The sequence below is a fragment of the Tamandua tetradactyla genome, chromosome 11 (genome assembly GCF_023851605.1).
Source record: "Tamandua tetradactyla isolate mTamTet1 chromosome 11, mTamTet1.pri, whole genome shotgun sequence".
NCBI lineage: Eukaryota > Metazoa > Chordata > Mammalia > Pilosa > Myrmecophagidae > Tamandua > Tamandua tetradactyla.
Genome location: NC_135337.1, coordinates 77836458 through 77859183, shown reverse-complemented (window position 1 = coordinate 77859183; position 22726 = coordinate 77836458). Strand labels below are relative to the sequence as shown.

At 49.3% G+C, this 22726-nt stretch overlaps 1 protein-coding gene across 1 annotated transcript; it reads left to right on the top strand.

Moving 5' to 3' along the window:
* The first annotated feature begins 2 nt into the window (after nt 1-2).
* On the top strand, nt 3-22276 carry ANKRD24 (ankyrin repeat domain 24). The gene is made up of 20 exons (XM_077121120.1): nt 3-68; nt 1168-1298; nt 1386-1474; nt 2611-2675; nt 3181-3238; nt 5446-5516; nt 5712-5818; nt 5982-6169; nt 6650-6678; nt 7282-7362; nt 7512-7619; nt 8417-8461; nt 8565-8663; nt 11626-11698; nt 11977-12095; nt 12214-13710; nt 19259-19426; nt 21360-21485; nt 21780-21845; nt 22118-22276. The coding sequence occupies exons 1-20, from the start codon at nt 30-32 to the stop codon at nt 22193-22195; spliced, it is 3237 nt and encodes a 1078-aa protein (XP_076977235.1). The 5' UTR covers nt 3-29; the 3' UTR covers nt 22196-22276.
* Nucleotides 22277-22726: the final 450 nt, after the last annotated feature.

The following is a 22726-nucleotide window of genomic DNA, read 5'->3' as shown; positions in this document are numbered from 1 at the left end:
CTCGCGGGGCCGTCGCAGCCCTGGACGCCATGAAGCAGCTGTGCCTGTGCGCCGCCGCCTCCTTCGCGGTAGGGCTCGGGGGAGGGGGCGCGGCGGCGGGCGGGGTCGGGGCCCCTCCTCTCCCCTCCCCCCCAGGTCCCTCCCCGCGGCCCCCTGACAGCGCCTGGCCGAGCCCTCCCTCCCCACCGCGCCAGACCGGGGATGGATGAGGGGGAAGGTGGCGAGGTTGGGAGTGGTGGTGGGAGACAGAGGTTGGGGACAGTTTGGGAAGGGTGCGACATTTGGGGAGATATAAGGGGACATTTTGGGTGACAGTTTGAGGATAGATGGAGACAGGAGAATTTAGAGGGCATTTGGGGGGCTAGTTTTGGGAAACAGTTTGGAAGCAGATGAAGTCATTTAAAAGGGGGATGTCAGTGGGGAGGACATGTTGGGGGACAGCTTTTGGGAAAAGATACTGACGTGGAGAATTTCGGAGTAGATTTTGAAGGATTCTTTTGGAGAGGGACATTTATTTTAGGGGTCAGTTTGGGGGGCAAATGAGGGAGTCACTTGGGATGGGATTTTGGAGAACACTTCAGGAGTTTTGGGGAGACATTCTGGAATGCATTTCACTACAGTTTAGGGGGTAGATCTTGGTAATTGGGGGGACAGTTGTGGCATTTCTGGGGCAGATGTGGAAGGACATGACAGAGGGCAGTACTGAGGCATTTTTAAGGGAACCCTTTTCTGGGTTCGGATGGGGAGACTTCACAGAGACATTACGGATCAATTTGTTGGGGTGACACTGGACAGGTGGCTTTTCACTAAGGGGTCGGCTGAGAGCTAGGAGTGTGGGTGTGGGGGTGACACCTTTTTGGAAGCAGTGATGCTGGCAGTGGGTGTTGGCTGCACAGCTGGGGTGATGGTCTTGGGGGCAGATGCTGGGGGCACGGTTTTGGGGGACACTGTCTCAGGCCCCACCCCCACCCCGCAGCTGAGGCTCAGCCCCACCGACCTCGGCTCCTGCCCGCCCTGCAGCCCCTGCCCCATCCCGAAGCCGGCAGCCAGAGGCAGGCGCCAGGCAAGTGCCCGGAGTAGGGGGCGGTGAGAGCCCATAACTCCCAGGGGAGGCGGGAGGAGACAGCGGCCCACCTGGCCCCATGCGCCTCTGGATTTGCCCTCCAGAGCCAAGACTGGGGCAAGAGTGACGAGCGGCTGCTGCAGGCCGTGGAGAGCCATGACGCGGCGCGGGTGGCTGCCCTTATCACCCGCAAGGGGCTGCTGCCCACGAAGCTGGATCCCGAGGGCAAGTCCGCGTGAGTGCCCGTCGTCCCCCGGGGAGGGGAGAGATTCCTGGCTGGGCCCAGCTACTCGCTGACTGAACCCTGACCTCTGACTTGCAGGTTTCACCTGGCGGCCATGAGGGGTGCCACCAGCTGTCTGGAGGTGATGCTAGCCCATGGAGCCAACGTCATGAGCACAGACGGGGCAGGTCCTGCCAGCTGAGCCCCTGGGGAGGGAAGAGGTGCCCAGCCCTGGGGGTCCAGCCAGGCCTTGCTTCAAATGTCCCCCATTGCAAAAAAGAGGGTTTCTTTCCCTGCCCCAGGGAGGCGAGGGCATCTCAGGCAGTGGTGCTCAAGGGCAGAGACACTGCCTGGTGCCCAGGAAGGTGAGTCACAAACTTGTAGCTGCAGTGGTAGAATGCTCACCTGCCTTGCCAGAGATGAGGCTTCAATTCCTGGGCCCGTGCGCTCCCTGCTCCCATAAACAAACAAATGAAACAGCCAACTTGTGACTGGACAAAGCGTGGGGAACTCAGGTAGTGAGTTGAGTCAGGGACTCAGGTAGTGAGTTGAGTCATAGAAGTAGCTGGAACATGGGAATATCTGGAGCTTGGGGAATTTTCTTACTCTTAGGGGAGTTGTTTGGTTTTTGGAATCAAGCAAGTGATTGAGGTCCAAGAAGTACCTTGAGTTTGGGGGAGAAACTGGACTCATGGGAGTATCTGAAACAGAGAAGTATCTGGGGACAGGAGAATAAGAGAGAGCTTGGGGAGTACCTGAGATAGGTGGAGTAGCTGGAACTTTAAGCGTATCTGAGACAAAGGGAGAATCCGGTATATGATCTAAGAGACTAATTGGGGCTCAGGGAGTAGCTAGGCATGGGACATGGCCATATCTGAAGCTTAGGAGTAGCGGGCATTCTAGTCAGGATTGATGGACAAACTGGAGATTTGTAGAGCACCAAACATAGGGTCCTAGCAGGCACATGGAGTAGCAGGGGTGTATGAATTAGCAGGAAATAGAGCAACTGTGAATTGTGGGGGCAGAACTGGAGTTAGGGTCTAGTTGGGCACATGGAATAGCTGGGGCCATGGGGAGTAACTGAGGCAATGGGGCTTAAGGAGTAAGTGAGTGTGGAGATTAGCTAAAATGGGATTGTCTGGGATACAGACTAGCTGGGGCTTGGAGAGTGTCTGGCCACGTGGAGTATTAAAGTTTTTAGAAGTATCTGAGGATTGAGGAATTGCTAGACACAAGGAAACTGTCACAAACAATTGATACAGGCTCGCAGAACAGCTGGGAGTTCCTTGAGTATATGAAACTCGAGTAAATTTCTCCCTTTCAGGTTACAACGCCCTCCACCTGGCTGCCAAGTATGGGCACCCAAAGTGCTTGAAGCAACTGCTGCAGGTCATTTACTTCCTTATCTCAGCTACTCCCTGACTCCCCCAGATACTCAAGGAAACCCAGATACTCCCTTGGTCCCTACCACTCCTGACCTCAAGCAATTCTCTGCATTCCCAGACACTCCCTGAATCCTATGTATTTCTAGGTTCCTTTTATTCCTAAGCCCCCGCTATTCCCCAAACAACCAGATATTTCCAGAGTGTCCAGATACTCCCCACACCCAAGGTATACTCCCATTGCCAGATGCTTTCTAAACCCCAGGTTCTCCTCAAATCCTGGGTGCTTTCTTAACCACAGCCACTCTCAGAGCTCCCAGCTGCTCCCCAATCCCCAGCTGCTTCTGAGCTCCCACCTATTCCCTTTTTCTCACAAACTCTCAAAGCAAAGAGAGTCAAGATGGGCTCCACAGAGCAGGCTGGTGGGGTGGTCTGTGGGGGTGGAGAGGGGCCTAGAGAAATCAGGCGTGGAGAAGAGATGACTCCCTCCACTGACTTCTCCCCCTCCCCAGGCCTCCTGCGTGGTGGATGTCGTGGACAGCAGTGGGTGGACAGCTCTCCATCATGCAGGTGGGTGTGGTCATCCTAGGAGATGCCAGGATTGGGGATTATTCTACCTGGGGCCCTGGGGATGAGCTGTGAGCCTTCCTGCCTCCTCCTCCTTCCCTGCCAAGCTGTGACCATGCCCCAGGCACTCGGCATGAATCATCAGCGGCCCCTTCAGCCATGGACTGTTGCCCCATTGGACAGATGAGGTCACTGAGCTTAAGTCACTTGCTCACGGCGAGTTAAGTGGGAGAGGGGAGACCCAGGTTGTCTGACCCCAAAGCGTGCCAGCCTTGCATCAGGATTGTGTTTGGGGGAGTGATCCTGAGTTTAATTTCCTTTGAGGAACTCCTAGGGAGTCTCACGTTGGCCAGAGATTAGTCAACCGTTCCCCTTTCTAATCAAATCCAAACTCCTTCCTAGAGGGAGAAGATGGGGCCTTCCCACGTGAGCCAGAACCCCAGCCCAACATCTATCCACCATGCCCAGGAGATTCAGGCATGGCTTTCACCGATGACCCAAGAAACATCTCTTCTTTTGGAAACAGAATAAATTTGGGTTTGCTTGGGGGTTTTATTCACCACTTTAAAATTCCATGCAGTTGGGGTACGCCGCCACCTAGTGGTGGCGCAGTCTTTGGACGCACTATGCAAATTCATTGTTTTTTTTTTTCATTTCAGAAATAATTTATTGAATGCCTGCATGCCAGGCCCTCTTCTAAGGGGGAGTGCAGGGCAAACAAAACCCTATATCCCCTCTGGCACATAGTAGATACTCAGATTGAGTTTGTTGACTGAAAAATGGATTATTGGGCTGAATCAGCCTATACCTTGATATGCTGGGAATCCACAGGTACCAGACGCCATGCTTTTAACTAGACTGGACAGCTTCCTGGTGAGACTGCTCACCTTCATTCTGGCCCTATCCACACAGCAACCAGAGGGATCTTTTTTTTTTTCAAATTTTTATTGATAAAACGTACAAGCACATACATTCTTAAGATACAAACATTCCATACATGGTGTACAATCAGTGGCTCACAATATCATCACACAGTTGTATATTCATCACCATGATAATTTTTTAGAACATTTGCATCACTCTAGAAAAAGAAATAAAAAGAAAAAACCCATACATACTATACCCCGTACCCCTCCCTCTCATTTCCATCTACCCAATGTATATTTTTAAAAATTTAAACATTTGTTCCTCCTATTATTTATTTCTTTTTAATCCATGTGTTTTACTCATCTGTCCGTACGGCAGATAAAAGGAGCATCAGACACAAGGTTTTCACAATCACACAGTCACATTACGAAAGCTGTATCATACGATCATCTTCAAGAAACATGGCTACTGGAACACAGCTCTACCGTTTCAGGGATTTCCCTCTAGCCTAATACACCTTAAATTAAAAAGGGGATATCTATATAATGCGTAAGAATAACCTCCAGGATAACTTCTCGACCCTGAAATCTCTCAGCCACTGACACTTTATTTTGTCTCATTTCTCTCTTCCCCTTTCGGACAAGAAGGTTTTCTCAATCCCTCGATGCTGAGTCCCAGCTCATTCTAGGATTTCTGTCCCACGTTGCCAGGGAGGTTTACACCCCAGCCAGAGGGATCTTAAAAATATAAATTATGTACCCCTCCCCTGACTTCCCGTGACCCTCCTTCGAGGACCCACAGAGTCTGGCCTCTGCTGGCTTCTCTAGTGACACTTCACACCCCCTCCCCTCTTTGAGGCTCTGGAAAAACACACGTTCTCCTACTTTCTTGACCTTACCAGGCTTTGCCCATGCAATTCTCTCTGCCTGGTGCGTTCTCCCCTCCTGTTTTCACTATCAAAACTCAGAACCCTCAATCGATCCAGAGAAGCCTGCCAATCCCTGATAAACATTCAGAACACTCTCTGTATGAGGGTCTGCCACGTATTAGGTGCACAATAAATGATGCTTAAATACAAAATGGGGAAATACAAGAAAATCGCTTAGAAGTCTCACCTTAAGAGGTAATCAGCATGGCTGGAGGCTGGGAGTCAGGAGACTTCCCTCCTAAACGTGGCTCTTCTGCGACCCCACTGGGTGACCATGGGCCTCAATGAGCCTGTTTCCTTAACTGTAAATGGGAATCACATATTTGTTATTGGTCTCACTCAATGAAGGATAAAGATCACACCCAGGCAAAGACCTCCAGAAAAATTGCCTTGCCCTCCTTACCTTTTTTCCCAGCGGCTGGTGGCTGCCTCTCCTGCTCAGAATTGCTGTGCTCCTTCAAAGCACATCTGAATCCCCGAGATCGGGTGAGCTTCTGGTACGATTTTTGGGGAAGATACTGCACTTGAGGTACGCTGCAACCAAGTGGTGGCATCACATCCCAGGCACTCTTTGCAAAACGTGAGAGAGTTTGGGATGAAATTCAGGGGCAACCATAGAGGCTTCCCTAATCCCCAGCGTCAGCCTCTCATGGCCTGTCTCATCCCCAACCCCTCCACCAGTCAGGTGCGACACCCCTCATCATAGCAGCTCAGATGTGTCACACAGATCTGTGCCGCCTCCTCCTGCAGCAGGGGGCTGCCGTGAATGACCGGGATCTGCAGGGCAGGTGAGTATCTCTCCTCCTGGCCAGTCCACTGTGTGCTGTGTGACCTTGGGCAAGTCTCTTAACCTTTCTGGGGTTATCCTCTGCTGACCCAGTCTGGGGAGTGAGTAGGGCGTGGATGTTTGGGGGATGTTCTCACCCCCTCAGTAGCCCCTTCCCCTGGTAGGACGGCCCTGATGCTGGCCTGTGAGGGGGCCAACCCCGAAACAGTGGAGGTGCTCCTGCAGGGTGGGGCCCAGCCGGGTATCACCGACGCACTGGGCCAGGATGCAGCTCACTATGGCGCCCTGGCCGGGGACAAGTTCATCCTGCACCTCCTGCAGGAGGCAGCCCAGCGCCCCTCACCACCCAGTGGTATGTCGGCCCTGCTTCTAAGCAATTTCAGCACCTCCCGTCTCCTTCAAGGCAGTTTCAAATCATCCCCTCTCTCTCTATTGGAGATCATTTCCACATACCCCCTATTTTCTGCATTATGGGAGGTTTCATGGTTCCCCCAGTCCTACTCGGGACAGTTTCAAGGAGCCCCAGAACATTTAGTTTGGGATTCACACTGCTTTCCTGGATCTATGGCTTTTCTAAGAATAGGCACCCCCATCCACCCAGTCCTGGAGATGCAACTGTCGGCTCCTTTTTGAAAGTTTCAAAAGTTCCCCCAACCTACATCCTGCCACGATGGTGAATATGTACCTTAAATTGTCCTGATTCTTGGAGAATTAGGAGACCCCCTACCTGCTATCAAGTCTTAAGGGCCCACTAATGCCTTCTTGTGGCTGGGAGTGGAGTCCCCAAGACAGAGTGCCTGACTCTGCTTCCCTCTCTCCCCTCCCCTCCTAGAGGATGACTCAGGCGAGGCATCATCTCAGGTATGGATCCCTAAACAGGGAATGAGCCCCACCCCTCTCGGTGCACACACTACCTTCTCCCCTTGAGCTCTGGGGGAAGAGAAAGAAGAGATGAACCCATTCCCTCAGGAATATGAGCTAGGAGGACTGTCTGGGAAAAAAAATACTACCTTTTGGGTACGCTGCCACCAGGTGGCAGCAGCATCTGTAGCATAACTACCAGAATCATGGAGCTGGGGCGAGGTGATGGAGAGACCTGAGATTGGTGAGGGCTGGAGTAGTTGGGGAAGCCTTTCTGGAGCAGGCAGACCTGGCCTCTTTCCCTCTCTGAGCTCCACAGGGAAAGGAAACTTGTAGACAGTCTGGCCCAGCTGGGAGAATTACTAAAGCAGAGAGAGGGTCAAAGAGTAAAGAGTAAGATCTGAAACTGTCAGGGAATGTTGTCTTGTCCCCTTTTCTGCTGAGAGAGGTGGGGCCAAGAAAGGCAGGTGCTCTCACAGGGTCAACTAGGAAAGCAGGGCAGAGCTAGGGCTGGTGGCAAATTGTAAGCTTGCTGGGTCGGTTTCCTTGGGTGGGAGGATGGCAGGTCCCCCATATGTCCCCCCACCCTGTCCACACCCTCAGAACTCTGGGTCCAGCCATGAAAAGCGAGGTGGACCCAAGAAGCGGAAGGCACCTCAGCCCCCAGCCAGCCTCCCTATGCCGGTGAGACAAGCCCCAGGCACGGGGGTGGAGGTGGGGATGAATTGGGGCGTCCCCACGTTGCAGGGGAGGAAAGGCTGTCTGCTTGGCCATGGAATGAGACCTTCTTCAGGTCTCATCTAAAGGCAGAGGGCCCTGGGGGTGGGAAATAGGATGATCGAGATGCCTATGAGGAGATTGTGCGGCTGCGGCAGGAGAGGGGCCGTCTCCTGCAGAAGATCCGGGGCCTGGAACAGCACCAGGAACGGAGGAAGCAGGAGGTGAGGGCTCAGCAGAGCAGGCCTGGGGCCAAGAATCTAGAGGGAAGACTCCCCCTGCCTTCCCTGCCTTCCCTCGCGCCCTCTACTCTGGCCACACGGACGGCTTCCTCGCTGTTCCTTGACCAGTCTTGGTCCTGCCCCAGGGCCTTTGCACTTCCCTGCCCCCCTTTATTTTTATTCTTTGCGCTATTACCATCGGACCTATATATGGGCCTTATATTTTATGCGTGTATGACATTCAGCCGTTAGACCGTGAGCCTCATGAGGGCAAAGTTGACGGTTTCGTTCAGGCAGTGACTGGCTCATAAAAGGTGCTTGATAAAAATGCATTGGATGAATGAATATTTAAGTAAATGTATGAGTAAAGGAAATTTCTTCCTTCGTTCAAATATTAAATTATGGGCATGGTCCTGCCTCAGGGCCTTTGTGCTGGCTGTTCACTCTGCCTGGAACACTCTTCCTGCCTGGAACAGAGGAAGGGATGGCAGGAGGGAGGGAGGAAGGAAAGAAAGAAGGAAGGAAGGAAGGATGAATTAGTGGACAAAAACAAACCAAAAACCAGTGTCTGGCATGTAGTAGGCCCTCAATCAATATTTTAGTAATGAATGAGAAGTCAGAGTAGCACCTGGCACACAGTAGGTGCTCATTAAATTCTTGAGGAACTGTGTGCTGGCTCTGTAGTCAGTGCTCAGTGGCCAGCTGTAGATTGAATGGAAGGCTGTTAAGCTGGAGGTCAGGCAGCAAGTCCCCTAGCCCAGAATCCAACCCCATCCCTTGTCCCCTCTTCTCCCCATCAGCCACAGGAGGCTGAAGCCAGCTCCCTCCACAGCCTGGAGAGACAGGTAAGCCTGGAAGGGGAGAGGAACACCTCTCAGCTGTCCAGAGGCTAGCTAAGCCACTCCCCCACCCCCTCTGTCCACCATCCTCCTCCCTCCCCCCCACCAGGTGCAAGAGCTGCAGCAGCTGCTGGCAGAGAAGCAAGAGGAGAAGGAGAGCCTGGGGCGGGAGGTGGAAAGCTTGCAGAGCCGCCTGTCCCTGTTGGAGGTGGGCCCTCTGGGGAGCAGAGACCAGGGAGGGACTGGGGCTGGGTGGGGCCCCTCTCCTACTGCATTTGCATGACAACCACAGCAATACACACATAGCGTCACACACATATAATGACAGACTCCCACAAACACAATCACAGGTGTAAGTGACACACATACACCAGCTCTTTCTCAAAACATATAATTAAATGCACACATAAATCCTCAGACACAGTGATATCATTTGCACACAATCATGCACACATGCACAAGTACACCCAGGAACACAAATGCACGCTGACATATTCACTTTGCAGTCTTGCACACACACACAACAGACACTGAGTAAAGAATCCCATGCACTCACAGGAATGCCTGTGGGAGTGGAAGGGCCACAGTGCACACCCACAAAACCACATGCACACGCATAATCACAGATACAGCCGATTCTCATTATCCAGGCTAGCTGTTTTCTATAACGTCGCTGCAGACGCTGAGTTGGCAAATACTGACCCGTTGCTGCCAGGGGAAATGCAGTGTTAGGTTCCAGGGAACCTCTGGCTGTGACATTTCATTAGTCGATCAACGTACAGCTTTGCCTTAACGTACATTTCTGAACAGGACTTATTTAATATATATTATTGTTTCTTTTTTCTTTTTTTTAATTAAAAAATTTTTTTAAACATAACAATGTACAAACAGAAACATTCTTACCGTATAAGCATTCCATTCTTGGTATATAATCAATAACTCACAATATCATCACATAGTTGTATATTCATCACCGTGACCATTTCTTAGAACATTTGCATCAATTCAGAAAAAGAAAAAAAAAAGAAAAAACTTCATATATACCATACCCATTACCCCTCCCTCTCACTGATTGCTAGTATTTCCATCTACTCAATGTATTTTAGCCTTTGTTTCTCCTATTTTTTTCTATACCCCTTATCACTCCTTTTCATTGATCACTAGCTTTTCAATCTCGTAAATTTATTTTAATATTTATTCCCCCTATTATTTACTTATTTTTAATCCATGTGTTTTACTTATCTGTCCATACTGTAGATAAAAGGAGCATCAGACACAAGGTTTTCACAATCACACAGTCACATGATTATACAATCATCTTCAAGAAACATGGCTGCTGGAACACAGCTCCACATTTTCAGTCACTTCCCTCCAGCCTGTTTAGTTAATATACCTTAACTAAAAAGGTGTACATCATTGATTCTTTTTTTTTTAACTTTTTTTATTAATTAAAAAGATTAACAAACAAAACATTTAAATATCATTCCATTCTACATATACAATCAGTAATTCTTAATATCATCACATAGTTGCATATTCATCATTTCTTAGTACATTTGCATCGATTTAGAAAAAGAAATAAAAAGACAACAGAAAAAGAAATAAAATGATAATAGAGAAAAAAAACTATACGTACCATACCCCTTACCACTCGCTTTCATTTACCACTATTGCAAACTGAATTTATTCTGTTGATATAGTAGCTAAAAGGAGCATCGGACATAAGGTTTTCACATTCACAGAGTCTCATTGTGAAAGCGATATCATTGTTCAATCATCATCAAGAAACATGACTACGAGAACACAGCACTACATTTTCAGGCAATTCCCTCCAGCCTCTCTCTCTACTACATCTTGAACAACAAGGTGATATCTACTTAATGCATAAGAATAACCTCCAGGATAACCTCTTAACTCTGTTTGGAATCTCTCAGCCATTATTGACACTTTGTCTCATTTTACTCTTCTCCCTTTGGTTGAGACGTTTCTCTCAATCCCTTGATGTTAATTCTCAGCTTATTCTAGGGTTTTTCTCAGTCCTTTGATGCTGAGTCTCAGCTCATTCCAGGATCTTTGTCCCACATTGCCAGGAAGGTCCACACCCCTGGGAGTTATGTCCAGTGCAGAGAGGGGGAGGGTGCTGAGACTGCTTATCATATTGGCTGGAGAGAAAGACCACATCTGAGCAACAAAAGAGGTTCTCTTGGGGGTGACTCTTAGGCCTAAATTTTAAGTAGACTTGACCTATCCTTTGTGGGGTTAAGTTTCATGTGAACAAACCCCAAGACTGGGGGCTCAGCCTATAGCTTTGGTTGTCCACACTGCTTGTGAGAATATCAAGAATTCAACTTGGGGAAGTTGAATTTCTCCCCACTCTCACCATTCCCCGAAGGGGGCTTGCCAATACTTTTCCAGTCGAGTTCTTTATCATTGAACTTGTGGCCCGCAGCCCTATAACTCATCCCTGAGCAAAGCTCATCCAACACACCTATTTTCTCCCTAAGGCACCTCAGAGCCCTTCTGCGCTTAAGAATACTAGACAGCATTTTGGCACTATGCTTGGGGGCAAATTTAAATAGCAGTATTATCAAAATAGAGCACGAAAATGGGAAAACCGTGGCACTCAGTAGACCATAAAAAGGGCGGCAGTTTACAGTGTGAGAGCTGAAGAAAGAAGGCAGAGCGTGACTCCTCATCAGGGCACTTGCATATCAGGTGGCCCCAATTTTTCACATACTGAATCTGGCTACAAGTGAAGTCCTGTGAGTATTGATTCTGTATTACAAGTACAGAATCTGCAAATAGCAAGGCTCAGCACTGCACCTGTGGACAGCGGTCTGTGCACATAATGGACGCCATGGGCTCCCACATGTAGAGACACGCACTTCCAGACACACGATTATGGGGTTCACAAGTTGCCCCCCACGCCCCCACCCTGAGGAGGGAGATGACCGCTGCACATACACCCTGAGATCGGGGGCTGCTGATAACTGCACCTCCCGGAGATGCCAGCTTAGCCATAGTATACAGTAGGCACTCAATAAATGCATGTAGGCCAAACATGGCCGGTCAGATGATTCCAGGGAGTCAGACTCTGGAGTCTTGGGGGATGTACGGGCTGGAGGGGTGCAGGACTCCAAGTCAAACTCTCCCCCCACCCCCACCCCCAGAATGAGCGGGAGAACACCAGCTACGACGTGGCCACGCTGCAGGATGAAGAGGGAGAGCTGCCCGACTTTCCAGGTAGACCCCCCATCACGGTCCTTCCCCCATCCCCCACCTTGGCGCCCAAATGCATGCATTTCCCCCCACCCCCCCCATCTTGTCCCTGGGGCCCCAGGGAGACGGGGAGGCCTTAGACCACAGGTGTGCAGAGGTCGTGCTCCTAGAATGGAGGTTTGCCCTCACCTGTTATTCATTCCATGTGCCTGAACCTTGGGGCCCCTCCATCTACTACCCCAACCCCCCTGACCCCCCTGGGACCTGACCCTGAGCCCCACTCCCTCCCCTGTCACACCCAGGGGCCGAGGCACTATTCTCCAAACGGCTGAGCCCTCCAGCCCAGGAGCTCCTGGCTTCACTGCAGGAGCAGGTGGCTGTGCTCACCAGACAGAACCTGGATCTGATGGAGAAAGTCCAGGTGGGGAAACTGAGGCTCAGAGGTTGGAGGCAGATCTGAGGTCTGGGGTTGGGACAGCGGAGGTGGAAGCCTGCCTCCCCACCCTAACCCCCCACCCAACCCCCGCCTCTCCTCCCAGATTTTGGAGAATTTCGAGAAAGATGAGACGGAGGCCAACGGCTCTGCTGAAGTTGTCCCTCTAATGGTCTATGATTCTCTCCGGGCTGAGTTTGACCAGCTCCGCAGGCAGCATGCCGAGGCCCTGCGTGTGCTGGAGCAGCGGGATGTCCAGGAGACTCCTGGAGGAGAGGAGGCAGAAGCCCAGGAGGCCCGGGACACCGGAGCCGAGATCACAAACAATGGACCAGCAGAAACAGAGGTGAATGGCCACCGGGCTCTGGAAATCAGGATTAATGGAGCCGAGAGCACAGATGAGGAGGCTGCAGGGGTCGAATGCATAGAAGCCAGGATTTGGGGAACCACATCCACGGAAGGTGAGGCCGCACATACAGAAGCCACTGGGGCTGAGGCCACAGAAGTGATGCCTCTCCAAGAGGCAGAAACCACTGGAGCCGAGGCCACGGCAATGAAAGGACTGGATTCAGAAATGAAGGCAAATGGTGTGCGTGTCTCGGGGGCAGAGCTCTGGGGCCCAGAGAACACGAATGCTGCAACGAGGGATGCAGTGGCCACGGATGCAGCAGCTATGAATGCAGAGGCCACAGATGCAGTGGCCACGAATGCAGAGGCTATGAATGTGGAGGCCCTGGATGCAGCGGCCACAGCCCCCAAAGTCCCTGCTGGGCCTGTCCTCCACACCGGGGCTGCTGAGGCCTCAGAGAAGCTGCAGGCAGAGCTGGAGACCAGGATCCGCAGCTTGGAGCAGGCACTCCGGCAGCGGGAACAGGAGGCGACTGCCGAGCTGGAGGCGTCCCGTGGCAACTGCCAGGCTGCCCTGGCCAGGCCCGGCGGGGTCGGCGACACCGTCCAGCTGCGGGCGGCCCTGGAGCAGGCCCGGGAGGACCTGCATGCCCGGGACTCCCGCCTCCGGGAATTGGAGGCAGCCTCGGCCCAGCTGGACGAGGCCCGGGCCGGCCGGCTGCTGGCCGAAGAGGAGGCCCGGGGCCTGCGGGCCGAGCTGGCCGGGCGGGAGGAGACCCGGCTGGAGCAGAGCCGGGAGCTGGAGGCGCTGCGGGAACAGTTGTGCAGCGCCACGGCCGCCGGGAAGCGGCAGCGGGCCGCGGTCGCTGAGCTGGGCCAGGCCCGGGATACCGCCGAGGCCCGGGCCGCGGAGCTGGCTGTGGCCTGCGAGGAGGCCCGGCGGGACCTGGCCGAGCTGCAGGAGGCCTCGGAGGTTCTGCGGCAGCGGGCGATGCCGGCCTGCGAGCACCACCAGCTGCAGCAGGAGGCCGTGGAGCTGCGTGGCCGGGTGGCCAGCCTGGAGCAGGAGGTGGTGGCCACGGGCAAGGAGGCCGCCCGGCTGCGGGCCGAGCTGGAGCGCGAACGCCTGGGCAGCGTGGCTCGCTCGGAGCACGAGCGCCTGGTGGGGGCCCTGCAGGCCGACGTGGCCCGGCTGGAGGGGCAGCTGGAGGAGCTGGGGCGGCGCCACGAGAAGACCAGCGCAGAGGTTTTCCAGGTGAGCTCGGCCGGACCCCCGCTGCTGCCTGCTGTTATTGTTTTTTTGTTCATCTATATCTATTGAGATATCTTCAGGCACTGGACAGCCCATGCAAAGTATGCAGTTAGTGGCTCACAGTATTATCACAGAGTTGTGTGTTCATCACTAGGATTGTTTTTACAGCATTTTCATCCTTCCAGAAAAATTTAAAAAAAATGACCACATATATCCCATACCCCTTACCTCTCCCTCTCATTGACCCGATTTCTTTTTTTATTGCAATCTACCCAATTTTTTGAACCCTTTATTCCCACCCCCTCCCATTATTTATTTATTTATTTTTATCCTTATTTGTTTTATTTGTCTGTCTGTAGCCTAGATAAAAGGAGCATCAGACACAGGGTTTTTCTACAATCACAGTCACATTGTAAAAGGTATATTGTTATACAGTCATCTTCAAGATTCAAGGCTACTGGAACACAGCTCTTCAGTTTCGGGTACTTCCCTCCACCCACTCCAATATACCATAAACTAAAATGGGATATCTGTATAATGCATAAGAATAACCTCTCGACTCGGTTTGGAATCTCTCAGTGGCTAATTCAGACTTTATTATTATTTTTCTTTTTTTTTGATTAATTTTTAAAAAAATATAACAACAAACAGACAAACATTAACATATGATCGTTCTGTTCTACATATCTAATCAGTAATTCACAATATCATCACATGGTTGCATATTCATCATCATGATCATTTCTTAGAACATTTGCATCAATTCAGAAAAAGAAATAAGACAACAAAAAAAAATTCATACATACCATACTCCTTACCCTTCCCTTTCATTGATCACTAGCATTTCAATCTACTAAATTTATTTTTAACATTTGTTCCCCCTATTATTTATTTATTTATTTTTTATACATATACAATCAGTACCTATTATTTATTTTTATGCTGTATGTTTTATTCATCTGTTGATAAGGTAGATAAAAGGAGCACCAGACACAAGGTTTTCACAATCACACAGTCACATTGTGAAGCTATGTCATTATACAATCATCTCCAAGAAACATGGCTACTGGAACAGCTTTGCATTTTCAGGCAGTTCCCTCCAGCCTCTCCATTACATCTTGACTAACAAGGTGATATCTATTTAAACGCGTAAGAGTCCAGGATAACCTCTCGACTCTGTTTGGAATCTCTCAACCATTGACACTTTATTTTTGTCTCATTTCTCTCTTCCCCCTTTTGGTTGAGAAGGTTTTCTCAATCCCTTGATGCTGAGTCCCAGTTTATTCTAGGATTTCTGTCCCGCGTTGCCAGGAAGGTCCACACCCCTGGGAGTCATGTCCCACGTAGACAGGGGGAGGGTGGTGAGTTTGCTTGTTGTGTTGACTGAGAGAGAGAGGCCACATCTGAACAACAAAAGAGGTTCTCTTGGGGGTGACTCTTAGGCCTAAATTTTAAGTAGACTTGACCTATCCTTTGTGGGGTTAAGTTTCATATGAACAAACCCGAAGACTGGGGGCTCAGCCTATTGTTTTGGTTGTCCCCTCTACTTGTGAGAATATCAAGAATTCTCCACTTGGAGAAGTTGAATTTTCCCCCTTTCTCACCATTCCCCCAACAGGACTTTGCAAATACTTTTTTATTCACTGTTCAAATCACTCTGGGATTTATTGGGGCATCACTCTGGACAAACCTACAAAATCTTATGCCCTACTCAAGGTTCCATGTACTTATGGTGTTCAAGTAAGCTGTGAAAATTTATTTTGTCTCATTTCTCTCTTCCCCCTTTTGGTCAAGAAGGTTTTCTCAATCCTTGAATACCAGGTCCCAGCTCATTCCTGGATTTCTGTCCCATGTTGTCAGGGAGATTTACACCCCTGGGAGTCATGTCCCACGTGGGGGGTGGGGGGAGGGCAGTGAGTTCACCTGCTGAGTTGGCTTACAGAGAGAGAGAGAGATTGAGAGAGAGAGAGAGAGAGAGAGAGAGAGAGGCCACATCTGAGCAACAAAGGAGGTTCTCTGGGGGTGACTGTTAGGCATAATTGTAAGTAGGCTTTAGCTTCCCCTTCTAACCCTTTTGTCTTTAATTCAACATTCAATCCTGCAGCCCCCAGTTCTGACCCAGATATTTTAATGTGGTTTTTTTCCTTGTTTAAAAATGTTTTTGGCCATTTTGACACCATCTTTTTTTTAGTGGTTCATGGGGGTTTTTTTGCATCTCTTTACAAAACTGTTGCCTAACCTGGGGTTTCAGGGGGTATTCTCTGCGTTTCCCATTAGCATCCAAATTGTCTAAGTTTCCCAGTGAGCTCTGTGACCCATCTCAAAACAATCGGAGTTTGGTACATGGGGTGAGGAAAGGTTCCAGTCCTTTTTTTGTGAGCAGTGAATTGGATTTCTGCCACAATGTTCTTACCTAATGTCCGTTTTCTCTCGTGGTGTTTTTTGTTTTCCCTCTAACTGGCTGTTTTGACCTTATTGCTTTCATCTTCTGATCAGTTTTGAGCTCTCACCCATCTTGGAAGATGGTCACATGACCAGGGCTTTTAGGTCTCCTTGGTTTTATTTTGGTTTGTTTATTGTTTCTTCTGCTTTTTTTTTTTTTTTGTAGTGTTCTTTCTTTTTCTTTTTCTCTCCTTGGTTTAAACAGTAGACTTGGATGCTGAGTTGTTGTTTTCTTTAAACCCAGGGGATATTTTTTTGGCCCTGATGATCGACATTCTGGCTGTACCTCTCTTTTCTAAAAATTAGCAAGACAAAACTGACAGCTGTTTTGATAAATATTTGAACACAAAGCCACTTTCACAAGCTGCTGTCAGGAAAGTATTTTCCTCTGTGCTTCTGTTTACCCATCTGTATAATGGAGATAATAATAGTTCTTAAATCTCACTTGAGGATTAAAAAGGGTTAATCTCTATAAATCTTATAAAAAGTTCTTAGGGGAGCCCCGGGCACGCAGTAAGTAATCAAAAAATGATAGTCAGGTTGATTCTTTTCCCACAGACACCCTCTTTTTTTTTTATTGTGAAGAATAACGTATCAACAAAAAAGCACTGAATTTCAAAGCACACTATAACAATTAGTTATAGAACCAATTTCAGAGTTTGATGTGGGCGACAGTTGCACAATTTTAGGTTTTTCCTTCTGGATGCTCCAAGACACTGGCGATTAAGAGAAGTATCAATATAATGATTCAGGAGTCATACTCATTTGTTAAATCCTATCTTCTCTTTTATAACTCCACCTTCTCCTTTGATCTATTTTTTTAATTATTTATTTTTATAGATATATATTATATATTCACATACCATGTAATCATCCAAAGTTGGTTCACAGTATCTCATATAGTTGTGCATTTATTATCACAATCGACTTTTTTTCTTTGTTGTGAAAAATAACATATATGCAAGAAGGAATACATTTCAAAGCCCATCACAACAATTAGTTGTAGAATAGATTTCAGAGTTTGGTATGGGTTACCATGTCACAATTTTAGGTTCTACTTCTAGCAGCTCTAAGATACTGGAGACTAAAAAATATCAATATAATGATTCAGCGATCATACTTATTTGTTAAATCCTACTTTCTCTGTGTAACTCCACCATCACCTTTGCTCTTTCTGTCCCACTCTGTAGGGATATCTGGGCTATGATCATTCTTTTTGTTTGTTCGTTTTTGTTTTGTTTTTTTGTTTTAAATTTTTTTAAACATAACATACAGACATGAACATTCTTACCATATGATCATTCCATTCTTGGTATATAATCAAAAACTCACAGTATCATCACCATGATCATTTCTTAGAACATTTGCATCAATTCAGAAAAAGAAATAAAAAGAAAAAAGAAAAAAACTCGTACATACCATACCCCTTACCCCTCCCTCTCATTGACTGCTAGTATTTCCATCTGCTCAATATATTTTAGCCTTTATTTTCCCTATTTTTTTCTATACCCCCTCCCACTCCCTTTCATTGATCATTAGCATTTCAGTCTACTAAATTTACTTTAACATTTGTTCCCTCTATTGTTTATTTATTTTTAATCCATAGATTTTACTCATCTGTCCATTCTGTAGGTAAAGGAGCATCAGACACAAGGTTTTCACAGTCACATTGTGAAAGCTTTATCATTATACAATCATCCTCAAGAAACATGGCTACTGGAACACAGCTCTACATTTTCAGGCAGTTCCCTCCAGCCTCTCCATTACATCTTGACTAACAAGATGATATCTATTTAATGCGTAAGAATAACCTCCAGGATAACTTCTCAACTATGTTTGGAATATCTCAGCCATTGACACTTTATTTTGTCTCATTTCACTCCTCCCCCTTTCTGTCGAGAAGGTTTTCTCAATCCCTTGATGCTGAATCTCAGATCATTCCAGGATTTCTGTCCCATGTTGCCAGGAAGGTCCACACCCCTGGGAGTCATGTCCCACGTAGACAGGGGGAGGGCGGTGAGTTTGCTTGTTGTGGTGACTGAGAGAGAGAGGTAGGCTATGGCCATTCTAACTTTTTCATATTGGAAGGGGATGTTGATAATATGGAATAGGGGGATGGAACTCGTTGATGTTCTGGAGAGGCTGGCCCCTCTACATTTCCAGACACCCTCTTTGAAACCAATTAAACCTTCGCTCTGCTTCCTAGAGTTTACAGCCCATCCTAAATCTTCTCATCTTTATTTTTTTTTAGATTTTTTTTGGGGGGGAGCATGCATGGTCAAGGAATCGAATCATCTTTATTTTTATTTTCTAAAGCTCACCTTCCTCAGGGTCACTTCTTTCCATTTTAAATTTTATGGCCTGATTTGATTTGTCAATCAGTTTAGTTGCTGGTTTTCTTAAATCATTAGGTTATCTGTGCTAATTGGAACCAACAGTTATTATCCACTTTCCCCTACAACTGTTAGTCCTTTCAAGGCCAGTTTTCCCCCATGATCACATTTTGCAAATCTAAAGTTGCTCCAATTTTGATATTTTTGTGAAATCGCAGTCATCAACTTTTTGACCTTTGCTGTTTGTCCAATCCCTTGTTCTACGTGCCTTTCGTTTTGTAAGAGATCTATCTACAAATCTTCATACCACTGTCAAAGAAAAGAATATATGTGGTAACAATAATTAATAATTATGATGATAATAATATCACCCACCTGAATATAGCACTTTACAGTGTGCCGGTAAACATTCTGAGCACATTCCATGTATTTGCTCATTTTATCCTCCTGACAGCCACACTATGAATTAAGGGCTATTAATTATTCCCTATTTGCATGTGAGGAAACTAAGGCACAGAGAAGTTAAGGTACTTGTCCAAAGATGCACAGCTAGTAGAGCAGACAGGTCAGCATGTTTTGTAGTGCCAAGGACAATCCAGAACTTGCTTGGGTAAACCCTAGGTCAAACTTTCGCTTCAAGGTCAAACTAGTGGTGCTTGAATGTCCTTCAGCCAAAATGGAAGAGTTAGGAGAGCCTTGGGGTCCAATAATCATTGCTGTGCAAACACCCTCAGACTCCAAAAGTCCTCGGGGTCACACGTGGGCTTGGGCTGCAGGTGCAGCGGGAGGCACTGTTCATGAAGAGTGAGCGACATGCAGCTGAGGCCCAGCTGGCCACAGCCGAGCAGCAGCTGCGCGGGCTGCGCACCGAGGCTGAAAGGGCACGCCAGGCCCAGAGCCGCGCTGAGGAGGCCCTGGACAAGGCCAAGGAGAAGGACAAGAAGGTGGGTGCCCCCTCTCCCTAGCTCAAGCCAGGGGCCCCCTCCTCAGCTGGGGTAGGCGGAATCTAAGAATGTCCCAGGTGAAAGAGGATTGGGAAATCAGCCCATTTTCCAGATAGGAGACAGAGGTCTGGAGAACAGGTGGGACTCAGCTATGGCCACTGAGCCAATCCGATTCAGAGGCGACTGTTCCAACTACTGATTTTAATCACAGTAGCATTTATAGAGTGCCTACTGTGTACTAAGTCCCGGCCTTTTAGAGAGTGCCTACTGTGTACTAAGTCCCGGCCTATGTATTTAACACAGATGAACACATTTGATCCTCATGTCAAATAGGGTGATTTTGTTATCCCTATGGAGGAAACCGAGGCACAGAGTGGGGATACCATTTGCCCAAGGTCACACAGTCACGTGATGTTATCAGCCGGGGTTCAAACCCAAGTTCCTGAATCTTGTTCTGGAATAATAATGATGACAATACTAGCAGCCTCTGGTTTTTGAGTTGGACTTTTTCACACAATGTCACTTTCAGTAATCTCCCCACTACTAAGACTCAGAAAGCATCTTTACTCCCATTTTCTGGAGGAGGAAACTGAGGCTCCAAGAGGTGAAGTCACACAGCAAACAATGGACTGGATATGAGTCCCAGAGCCCCAGGCAAATCAGCACAAATTGCTGCCCAGCCCTGGCTTGCTGTGTGACCTTGGGCAAGTCCTTTCACCTCTCTAAGCCTCAGTTTCCTCCTCCAGAAAATAGAGAAAAAGTGTAGCCATGAACTTGGCTTACCCATAGTGTGGTTTCTCAGCCTCAATACTGTTGGCATTTGGGCTGGATCATTCCCTGGGGTGGGGGCGTCCTGGGCAAGGGAGGGTGTCAAGCAGCCTTCCTGGGTTCCCCCCACCAGATGCCAAAGAAACCCCACCCACCCAGTCATGGCAACCTAAAATGTCTCCAGAATAACACAGTGTCCTTTGGGGAGCAGAATCACCCCAAAGCAAAAACCACTGGACTAAATGTTCATAATAAAGGGTTTTTGACCAGTTTTGGAGAAATTGAACTCATTATAGTACAAGGTGTCTTGAACTTGACATTTGGGGCCGGGTCATTTGTAGTGGGGGGACGGCCCTGGGTGTTGTAGCATCTCGAAAAGCATCCCTGTCCCCACCAAGATGACAGTTGCATGCATGCGCGCGCACGCGCACACGCACACACACACACACACACACACACCAGCCCCTGCTTTCCCCATCACCACCAGTCATGACAGCCAAAAATGTCCCCAGGCATTGCCTGAGGGTCCCCTGAAGGGGGCAGTGTTGCCCCTGGTCGAGAACCTCTGGTCTCCAGTATTAAAGATAAAGACCAGCACTTATTGAGTGCCTACTGTTTATCAGGCACAGCTGCAACATAATTTCAACACATGATACAACAGCCTACTAAGGTGGAAGCTGGTTCTTTCCATTTTATAGCCAAAGAAACTGAAGTTCGGGAAGTCATCTTCCCAAGATTTCTCTGGAAAGGGCTCAGATAGTCAACATTTGGGTTCTGCAGGCCAGACCATCTCTTGCTACTACTCCTCAACTCTGCCACTGTAGCACACAAGCCACCACAGGCAAAAAGATGAGCGTGGCTGCACGCTGATAAAACTGAGTTACAAACGTGGAAATTTGAATTTCATGCCATTTCCACACATCCACAAAATACGATTATTTGGGGGGGGGGGGCCGTTGTGGTTTTTTCCAGTTAAAAACATAAAAACCATTCTGAGCTCAGTGGCCGTACAAAAACAGGCTGCGGGTCGGATTTGGCCAGTGGGCTGGGGCTTGCTGATCCCTGAGATGTGATTCCCCCTGGCAGGTCTTTGTCCCTGGGCTGCGACAGCGTCCCCAGCCCGGGGCTCAGGGTCCCCTATGACAGCACCACCTACCCCCTGCAGATCACAGAGCTCTCTAAAGAAGTCTTCAACCTCAAAGAGGCTCTAAAGGACCAGCCAGCCAGTCCGGCCGGCCTGGAAGTGGAGACCCTGCGCGGCCAGGTGAAAGCTTTGCAGCAGCAGCTGGAGGTGAGAGGTGCATTGTGCAAAGGGGGAGGGCAGTACCTGGGTAGGGGTGTCAAATACTTAACGATTGATGCCCCAGGAGAGGGGCTGAGGCAGGCGGGATGGTGAGATGTGCTTGGAAGACGTGGGCAAAAAAATGTTTTAATATTCTGGCAGTTGGCAATGTGGGCGCTGATGTCTATCATTGAAAATACAGGCTCTGGGTGCAAACAGGATGTTTTAATGGGTCTTCGGTGGGGAGAGCAAGGGGGTCCCATTTTTCTGAACACCCTCTGACAGCCCCCCACACCCCCACAGGATACTGCCCGGGAGCACAGTGCCGTGGTGGCCTTGTACCGAAGTCACCTGCTGTACGCAATCCAGGTGAGTCAGTGGGAGGTAAGACGTCACAGGTGCAGGTGAGGCAGGGAGACCCTCCCCCTCCCAGCTCCATCTCTGCCCACCCCACCCCACCCCCTATGCGGTACATGCCACTGCCTCCTTCTGGGCCTCAGTTTCCCCATGTGTGCATTGGGAGGCTGGTCCTGGGGAGAGCTTGATTGGGGGGGAGGGTAGGGGGCCACAGAAATTGGGGTGGGTGGCTAGGACACAAGTGTCAGTGGCCGTCTGTCTACTCCCCATCTCACCCACCCCAGGGACAGATGGATGAGGACGTGCAGCGAATTCTCAGCCAGATCCTACAGATGCAGAGGCTCCAGGCCCAGGGCCGATGAGGGCTGGGTGGGATGAGGTCTCCTGGAGCCCCCTCTGCACTGACTGTCCCCGCTCGGTACCTTGGCCCCTCCCACCTCCCCCCACCCCACCCCTGTTTCCACCACCAGCTGGCCTCACCAGGACCCCAGGGCTGTCTGGGCTCTTGCACCACCCGCCCCCACTTAGAGACCAGCCTGGGCCCCTACTCTGAGCACCCCACCCAGAGAACCTGTGAGTTCCCTTCTCCCTTCATCCTGTCTCCTGACACCAACCTGGGAATAAACGCATCGCTGTGCACAGGGAGAGAGTGTGTGGCCTGAGTGCTGGGCCCCTTTCGCCGGGAGGAGAGGGCATCACCCAGAGCACAGCTGGCTTGAGGGTGAGGTGAGTGAGGCATTGTCTTGGAGATGCAGCATTTCAGGGCGTGGGGTGCCAGCTCAGTCGTGGAAGGCCGTGATGCGCCATTTGTTAAATCCCCCAAGTGAATTGAAGGCAGAAAGTTCCTCGAAGAATCAGATCATTACAGTTCTACATAGAGGTGGGATCTGAGG